Source organism: Bufo gargarizans, chromosome 2, assembly GCF_014858855.1.
Source record: "Bufo gargarizans isolate SCDJY-AF-19 chromosome 2, ASM1485885v1, whole genome shotgun sequence".
NCBI lineage: Eukaryota > Metazoa > Chordata > Amphibia > Anura > Bufonidae > Bufo > Bufo gargarizans.
In genome coordinates this window covers 570,888,339-570,898,351 of record NC_058081.1, presented here as the reverse complement: position 1 = coordinate 570,898,351, position 10,013 = coordinate 570,888,339, and the positions used below count along the sequence as shown (strand labels likewise).

General features: G+C 41.8%; 1 protein-coding gene across 1 annotated transcript; it reads left to right on the top strand.

The window, feature by feature from the left end:
- Positions 1-314: 314 nt before the first annotated feature.
- LOC122926158 (protein ANTAGONIST OF LIKE HETEROCHROMATIN PROTEIN 1-like) lies at positions 315-1,592 on the top strand. Its single transcript, XM_044277536.1, has one exon. The coding sequence runs from the start codon at positions 315-317 to the stop codon at positions 1,590-1,592; it is 1,278 nt and encodes a 425-aa protein (XP_044133471.1).
- The last annotated feature ends 8,421 nt before the right edge of the window (positions 1,593-10,013 follow it).

The window sequence follows — 10,013 nt, the reverse complement described above, 5'->3', positions numbered from 1 at the left end:
TCTGCTTTTTTATTTAAATAGGGGAACACCCCAATAGTTAAATTACACAGTTTATTCACCCCAATTTGAGAAGCATGGAGTAATGGAATTTCTTATCTATTAAACCAAGTGGACTCTATTCCATTATGCCTCGTTTCCACTGAGCGGATCGGTTCGGCTCGGCACAGTTTGGAAGATTTGTAATGGTCCGGTCTATTTAGTTGAGCGTTTCCACTGCAAATCGGTCCGCCGGGTCCATACGTGGTTTAGAAAAAAAATGCGTAGCGTGACGTCACACTAGTGCGACCACAAACGCGACGCTACAAACAACAAAAATGGAGGTCATCCAGCAGCTCGTGTTTTCACTACTTGCATTTTGGTGCATGGTAGTTAAAATACATGCTGCTCTGTATGACAGAACATTGCAAGCGGCAAAGAGAAATACAGCAGAAAAGAGAAGAAAACTTCAATCTTGGATCTTGAGCCGGGAGGAGAAATACAGCCTTGTGCGACAAAGACAAAGACAAAGACGGCAGATACTTCTCCTTTCGTTAAAGCAGCGCCGCCGACCAGTCATTTGGGCTCTACCCCGTTCAAATGAGTGGTGGGATGTGACCGTCCTTGGATTTACACACACACAGTGGCTGCGCAATTTCAGAATGTCGGAGGAAACCTTTGGATACCTTTGTGCAAAGGTAAGTCCAGCAATGAAGAAGCAAAGCACCAACTTCAGAGCTAGTTTGCCAGTGAAGAAAAGAGTTGCCATTGCACTGTGGAAGCTGGCTACCAACAGTGAATACCGAAGTATAGGCCACCTTTTCGGTGTGAGCAAATCAACAGTGTGCCGGTGTGTGCAGGACTTCTGTAAGGCTGTCTGCACTTTGCTAGCTCCTGAGATTGTTCATTTTCCAGACAGTGAAAAGCTAAAAGACATGGCTAACTACTTTGAGGACAGGTGGGGCCTTCCACAGTGTGTTGGCGCTATTGATGGTTCACACATACCAATAATAGCACCACAAGTATACCACACTGACTATTTTAACCGCAAAGGCTGGCATTCCATCATCCTCCAGGGAGTAGTGGATGGAAAAGGACTATTCTGGAGTGTGAATGTGGGAAAACCTGGAAGTTTGCATGATGCTCGAGTTCTAAGATTGTCAACATTTTGGGACTGGGTGGGCCAGGGAGGCCTGTACTCTGGTCACACTAGGAACATTTCAGGGGTGAATGTTGGCTATTATGTGCTCGGGGATTCTGCATACCCTTTACAAAATTGGCTCCTGAAACCATTTGCTGACAATGGCCGCCTGACACCAGAACAGCAAATCTACAACAGGAAAACATCCAGGGCAAGGGTGGTTGTGGAGAATGCATTTGGAAGACTAAAGGGTAGATGGCGGTGTCTTATGAAAAGGAATGACAGTGACATTGAACTTGCAAAAGCCATGGTGCTTACTTGCTGTGCTCTTCACAATATTTGTGAAAGACATGGAGAAGACTTCTACCAGGACTGGAATACGAATGCAGAAGAGCCAGTACGGGTAGTAGCACAGGATATGGAGGAAGAGTGCAATGAGGTACGTCAGGCTCTGATGCGACACCTTAACACTTAATTTTTAATGTTGTATTCATTTTTTATTGGTCAAATAAAGTTTACCTTACATCAGACACAACCAGGGTCTCTCATGTCTTGCATTTTAAAAACAAAAAGTAATCTTGCTATATACTAAAAAATATACACATTTACATCCAATCTTTACATCAGAACAGTGCTGGCAGAGAGGGACTACTCCCTTGGTGGTGGTCTGGGATCACGACTGGCTCCTAGTACTTGAACAAGCTGCCCAAGGACACCCAGGAAGGCCTGGTTGAATGTAGCCATCTGCTCCATCTGTTGCCGTGCAATTTCAGCCTCCTGGCGCATAGCTTCCTGGGCATCCTGACGCAGTGCCTGAAACCTCCGCTCAGAAAGGTTATCCAGCCTTTCCAGCTGCCTTTCCTCAGCTGCCCGCATATCCTCCAAGACTGTGCGCAGATCCAGCTGCGAGCGTCTCCTTTCAACTGGAATATACAACAGAACAGAATAGTGTTTTTGTTAGAAATTGGTATGTCTAATATTAGATAATAACACACATATGAAACGTACAGACAGAAAAAAGTTCACAAGTAATCTTGCTATGTACTCTTTCAAGTGTGAGTGGACAAAATATATGCACAAATTAAAAAATAAGAAGAAAACCTGATCATGTCTTACCTGTTTGCCGGGGTGCATTGGGCGTACTATGTGGTTGGCTGGAAGGTGGTGATGCAATAGTGCTGGTGCTGCTGAACGACATTGACGGACTATCATCAGACAAGTTTGACGCATCATTGGAGAGTCCTTCAACTGTATCTGAAAATGCAAATATGGTTTTATATATATATATATATATATATATATTTTAGAGGCTTCGTTCACATCACCGTTCAGCCTTTCCGTTCTCCTGCTCCGTTCAGGGCAGGCATGTTCACACTGCGGCCCTCCAGCTGTTGCAAAACTACAACTCCCAGCATGCCTGGATAGCTTACAGCTATTATGGCATGCTGGGAGTTGTAGTTTTACAACAGCTGGAGGGCCGCAGTTTGGACATGCCTGGTTTAGGGGCAGGAGAACGGAAAGGACGGATAAGCACATAACTGACGCCAAACTGAGTCAAACGGAGCCTGAGGACCCCGTAGACTATAATGGAGTCCGATAGGTTTCCGCTCACAAGATGATTTTTAAGCGGAGACAAAAGTCCTGTATGCACAACTTTGGTCTCCGCTTAAAAATCATCTTCTGAGCAGAAACAACCCCATAGTCTATATGGGGCCCTCAAGCTCCGTTTGACTCAGTTTGGTGTCAGTTATGTGCTTATCCGTCCTTTCTGTTCTCCTGCCCCTAAAAGGAGCAGGAGAACGTAAAGGCTGAACGGTGATGTGAGCGTAGCCTAAGGTTAGCAGAGCGAAATGATATGCAGAATCCCCCAAAAAAACACTTACCAACAGGTTCTATCATGGACTCGAGAAGTGCAGTAGCAGAGTCCAGACCTCCCTCCCTGCCTTGGTTTGCCGGCCTATGACCGTAAATGGCGTCCATGGCATCGTACCACTTCCAGGTACTGCGACTGTTTCCACTACGGCCGTTGGCATCCTTAATTTTTTTATATTGTATTTTAAGCTTCTTAAGCTTAGCCCTACACTGACCCGACGTCCGTTCAAATCCTTCGGCCGCCATCCGCTGAGAAATATCTTGGAACACCTTTTCATTTCTCACTGATCCATCAAGCTCACACTGAATAGCGCCATCCCCAAGAATAGTTAAAAAAGTGGATAGTTCCTGAGACGACCACAGCTTGCTGTGGTTTGCAGGCATCCTCCTATTATCTGTACTAATCGCGGCGTGCTGTTTATGTTGCGCTTACATTTGACGTAATTCAGGCCGCCAATCAGGAGAATGTATTGTGTGACGCAAGTAGCTCCGCCCTAACCGAACCGTTCCATTTTTCTATGGCCCTACATCAGAAGCAGGACCCTGAATGGTGCGGTACGGTTCGCTTGTATGGATCGCTTTCATAGTGGAAACACCCAAAATAGCGAACTGTACCGTACCGACCCGAACCGATCCGCTCAGTGGAAACGAGGCAGCTTAGATAGCTCTGTGCAGGGATTGATGCAAACTTAGCTGTCTCTTATGGATCCCTTTAGCTTCATATTACACAGCCTACACTGTCCATGCATTTTCCCAATGCTCTCCCTATATTGTGTAAAAACTCTCCCTATGATCTCCCTTCACTGTCCCTGCAGTCTCCCTATCCAGGATTCTACAATTTAAGCTTTGTTAAACACTGTCCCTAGCACTTGGTACATCTGTTCCTATGCTCAGTTCACTGTAAAATGGCTAAGACCTGGTGGGATTAGGATTTTTATAGGCCTGTGACATCACAGGGTATGGCCATCTGCTGATTGGCTGGCTGCACTGCCTTATGGGTGATCTCTTGTTCCCGGCCTTCTTACTTTCACTTTGTAACACATGTAGATGTCATTTTAGCAAAAAATCTATTTGTTACCACGAAGCCCCAGGAAATTCGGATTCGTTGTGAATCTAATTTTCCTAAACTTTGGATCGAATTCCACTTTGAATGCTTCAATTTGCTCAACACTAGTGTCCACATTGAATAATAGATAATCAATGTTATCAAGCCCTGATTCACAAATTGGGGTGATACACCTGTCTCATTATATTGTTTGTGGTGTGTCCACATTGATTAATAGATAAGCAATTCTATTAGGCCCTGAATCACAAATTAGGGTAATACACCTGTCTCATTCTACTGTTTGTGGCATGTCCACATTGATTAACAGATAAGCAATTCTATTAGGCCCTGATTCACAAATTGGGGTGATACACCTGTCTCATTCTACTGATTGTGGCATGTCCACATTGATTAATAGATAAGCAATTCTATTAGGCCCTGAATCACAAATTGGGGTGATACACCTGTCTCATTCTACTGTTTGTGGCGTGTCCACATTGATTAATAAATGAGAAATTCTATTAGGCCCTGATTCACAAATTGGGGTGACACACTATTCTTATTCTATTGTTTGTGGCGTGTCCACAGTGATATTTAACCGCTTCTGCTAGCCAAACAGTTACTGTGATTTAGTGTTACAGAGCGGTCTTATTTAACACCCTGTGGGCAGTGCAAATAAATTGATTCTTTGCACAACAGAATTGCCCACAAGACTATTGTCATTTTTTGTCAGGTAAATTATTCTTTTATAGGAAAAAATATTCTTTTAGTGAAAACAGTAATCTTGTAGCGAAAAAATTAGTCTGTTAGCAAATAAATTTGTCTTTTATTAAATAAATAAGTCTTTTTACAAAATAAATTAGTCTGCTCCAGTATTACAATCCCCGAGCCCTACGACGAACTACGTTAATCGGATAACCTGCACCTGTTGGCAAAGGGTAGACACATGGCGATCCCTTCAGTACAGCCCTGGACATGAAAGGGCATCACAGTACAGTCACTGCTGAACGCCACATGGTCCCTAAAGGAAGTTGGATGTAGAACTCCTGGGGTCAAATAACTCCTTGTATTAGGGTTATACCCAGATGGGCTCAACTTGCTGGATGGATCAAAAATGGCAGCTAGATTTTTGTTATACAGGAGGTTACACAAATCTCTCCACCCACTCACAATCTCTCCTTTCCTTAGAACTACTTACATATTTACACATATGCAAAGTTAGAGCTCTGATATTGACCATAAGGCCTCACGCATATGGAAAAGCCATTCTATAGAGCTGTCTGCAGCCATAAAGTGCCCTGCATGGTGCTATATTGGTTGATTATTCTTCCCATGATTCAGTGCCTCCAGGAGAGAATATCTTTGTAATACGGCATGTAATTGAACATATCATCATATGCCACATAATGGGTCCACTCAACTTGGAGGTGTACTGCGCTGTGATATGGCCATGGGCTTCCAGTCTTACAGTCATTAAACTAGTGCATTGGATGAAACTACATATATTACCTTATGAAGGCAAATATTTCAAATTAGGATACAGTTATATTACACAAATAAGGACAATATAAAATTTCAAACATCATGAGTGTAGCATACAATATTGTAATTATGATCACTAAATTGTGCAGCTTTTAACCACTTCACCAATCGATATATCTTGATGAGAATTGCTGGAAGATCTAAAAGTGGCCATACTCATTAGTCTAAAGGTGATCAAAACAATTCATCATCTGGTAAGATTTACCAATGAACAATTGTTCTAACCACTGATAACAGTTAACGCTATTGATTCTTTAGTCCACAAATAATTTCCTCTGTTCCAAGAAAGGTCTTGTGTCCTTCATTTGGTGTGATTTAACATTTATGGCCAGTTTGAATGACTGTAATGGCCAATATGTACTAAAATGTGTAATGAAGGCTTACCAGATCATTCGTTCAATGGTTGTACAACCATCAGCATACTTGCCAAAGGAGAGGTGCGTCAATTTAGAGTTCCTGTCTATAAGAGGTCACCGTGTAGTGGTGGAAGGCCACAAATTATTTTGATCACATTTTTGCTACAACCTTATATTTATTTATATATTGAAAATAGAATCAGTAAAATGTATTACCCATACAGTCAATATTTGCAGAGTACAATTGCATTATGTGTTTGCTCTAGAAAACTTCTGTCTAATGTGTATTGTCACCTTAATGGCATTCCTCTAGGCACACTGCACCTTGTACACTACCTCTAGGCACTGGAGTACTGGAATCCTGTATCAAATTCAAATAATTTGATAAGAGCTTAAAGGGGTTGTGTCACTTCAGCAAGTGGCATTTATCATGTAGAGAAAGTTAATACAAGCCACTTACTAATGTAGTGTGATTATCCACATTGCCTCCTTTGCTGGCTCGATTAATTTTTTCATCACATTATACACTGCTTGTTTCCATGGTTATGACCACCCTGCAATCCCTCAGTGGTGGTCATGCTTGCATAATATAGGAAAAAGTCTCGGCCTCTCTGGTGGTCAGGACTATGCAAGTTCACATAGGCTGGTGCTTTCTTCTATAGTGCGCAAGCACGACCACCACTGCTGGATTACAGGGTGGTCGTAACCATGGAAACAAGCAGTGTATAATGTGATGGAAAAATTAATCCAGCAAAGCAAGAAATATGGATAATAACAATACATTAGCTTGTATCAACTTTCTTTACTTAATAAATGCTATTTGCTGAAGTGACACAACTCCTTTAAAGGGGGTTGTCTGGGTTTTAGATGTTAATGACCTCTCCTTAGGAATAACCTGGAATAATACAGAGGACAAAGTCAGAAGCTCCATTCACGGTATAGTGACTATATTGGGTTACTGCAGCTCCCATTAAAGTGAATGAGAGCTGATCTGCAGTAACTTGGCATGGTGATTACGCAGTGGACATATTAGTTCCAGCGCTAGCTAAGCACAGCGAGGCTGATCTGTGTCAGACCCCTATTGATCTGATAATGATGACCTTAAAGGGGTTCTCTGGGAATATTGAGTTTTTACCAAGTGCCCACAGCCTGGCTCTCTAAACAGATGATTCATTCTTACTTGCTCCCCTCCAAACTGCGACTTCTGTGTCCATGTTCTGGTTCCTGGCTTGTTTTCTTCTGGTGCTGCTCGGGGATGGTTACAGGCTCCACTGCAGCCAGTGACTGGCTTCAGTGGTGACGTGGCCACAAGCAGCACGTCACCCCTGAAGTCAGTCATTGGTCATGCAGTGCCAGAAGAAAACAACACAGGGACCAGAACATGGACACAGTGGCGGCAGCACGGAGGACCGAAGTGGCAGGGAGCAGGTAAATATGAATCTTCTGTTTAGAGAGGCAGTCTGCGGGCACTTGGTAAAAACTCAGTATTCCAGGAGAACCCCTTTAAGATAGGTCATCAACATTAACATGTACACAAAAGTAATACGGAAAATTTTCAGGCACTAAGTTAAAGGGGTAGTCCCAACTCAACTTTGCAATAAATGTTCTTAAAATGACAATTCATGCTATTTTTAACAAACTGAAAGTCTTCCTCTCTGCTGACAAAGTGCACTTACCTTAACAAGAGAGCGAACGCGACTATACTGTACATAAATCTAGTGCCATATTGTTGAGTAAGGATCCTTTTAGCTCTTCCAGTGACAGACAGACATCAGCAATACATGACAGCTGCAGGGCTACTTTGAATGCCCAGGATTCCAGGAACATCCTATACACAGTGCTGCCGAGAGGCAGGGATCTACTCTGCACGCCCCAGTATGCGTTTTCCCTAATAGTCTAGGCAGAAGAGCAGAGACATTCCACAAGCTTCCATAGCACAGCAGTGCTATATCCATTGATAACAGTAGGGGCGCACAAAAGGGGACATATGGTGCATAAAAATGCACATCTCATTAAAGGTACATATTTGAATAATGGATGTATTTGACAACCACCACATATTTGCATTAACATATTGCCTTACATTACTGAGATGGGAATACCCTTTAAAGCTGTCCTTATGTATGCTAACAGGACATCTAACAACTCTATAAGATCCAGTGTAGTTTCTGATATACATGGAAGATTTGTTTTCTGTGCATTGGTTTTAATTGATCTAGACATGACCTAAATGTGCCCTTATTCAAAATAACCATTTTTACTTTTACTTCATTCACTTGGCTAGGCTTTGTAGTTTTAGTCTATAGCCATCAGATCGAGCAACACTCAGACTCGTAATACAGCGATCATGGCCAGGTAAGTGTCTCCCAAAAATTTTCCAACCAGTATTTATATGAGTACTGTCTCCTTCCCTGGGTTGATTGACTGCATACATAGTCTATGACTTGGGTCAATACATGGAATGGGTCTTAGTAGTGGAAAGCCATTCTACATTGCATACAACAGATGGAGTACTAAACGACTCAGTAAAGGACCAATGGATCACAAATGATCAGAAGTCATTGGGGCAAAGACAATTGTAAAGATTGTTCATGTATTAATTCTTTATGCTTGGTCAAATCTCAAGTTCCTCCCAAATTAGCAAATTACTACAAATATGCCGCAAACTTACAATGCCAACATCAACTATGTTCACCCTGTCACAATTGGACACCTTTGCCACTTGCCCACTGATCCCTACAGCCTCATTGTATTTGTAATGTGGCAACATGTTTGGCCTGAACTAGTTGAACCTAAACAGTAAGTATATATTTTTTGTTCAAAATAGTAAACCCATTACCGAGATGTGAACATTAGCTGCCACGACAATCCTATAGTCAGCTAAGCACCAAGTAAATAAAACTTCTCTACCATTTGCTTGGGTATGTGTTAAACAGATTGTCTAGTCAGCAGCATGACATAGATCGGTCACTAAAGCTTGCCATACACAGATACAAATTTTTAGAACCCAATTATTTTGCCAGAAACCACTATCAATCTATTGTGTATAGAGGCCTCTCAACTACCTCCTTATGGCAAATATAGGGGCAAAGCAGAATTGGGCATTTTGGGTTTCATTACCTTTCCCACTGGAAACACCCATGGCAGCAGCTTCATTCTTTTTCCCCATGCCTATGATGGAGTCAGGAGAAAGAGTTGTCATCCTAAATACATTTTTGTTTCCAGGGGTTTTTGTTTGTGACCAGAACGTCTTGATACGTGGTGGTTAAGAATTTACTTAAGTACATAACATATAAAGCAGATGATGATTTTGCCTTTTCCCAGTTCCAGCATATATATAATTTATTAACAAGAAAGTACCAGGAAACCATTTTTGTTCATATTTTTACGATTTGTAATTGGTTTTAGAGCATAGTTTAACTTAGAGATAAAATGAAAATAAAATACAGGTTAAAAAGAAAATAAAAACAATCAAGTAAAATCCAAAAGGGTGGAGGCTGTAAAACAGAAATGAGAAGTAACATAATAGAACAGTAAAGAGTAAAATAACAGAAGAAGGAAGGGCATGTTCTAGGAGAAGGTCAACATGTCTCTCCTTAGAAAACACATTCTCAATATTCAGCTGAGCTTCACGTGTCCGAGGCGGACAGTCAAGGCGTGGAAGACAAGAAAGGAAGGAAAATGGAACATTTCTACACAATTTACCTGGCGTAATGTGCACGCCAGCATGCGTTGTAGTCCACACCAACATTGAACTCTCTGCAGAGGCGGCACCCTCCAAAGCTCCAGCCATCCAAACATAACTCCAAATGTTGGAGGTTAATACATTACAATGTACAGTTTGGCATACAGTTCGAACATAGGACACAGGTAAAACATTGTTCTGCATTCTTACCACGCCCCCGAATCTTATACAAATGAATATGAACTCTAAGAACTAAACTGTGAAATGATGATGGTGAAATGTTGATGGTAAGGTTACATCAAGTGCATCATTCGTGTTATTTCTAGTGAGATTTAATGCAATGTCAAGTCACATGACATATGAAGAATGTGAACAAGGAAGGAAACTTAAAAACAA

Coding starts and splice junctions, on each gene's coding strand:
- LOC122926158 (XM_044277536.1), top strand. CDS start 315: ATGGAGGTCATCCAGCAGCTCGTGTTTTCACTACTTGCATTTTGGTGC.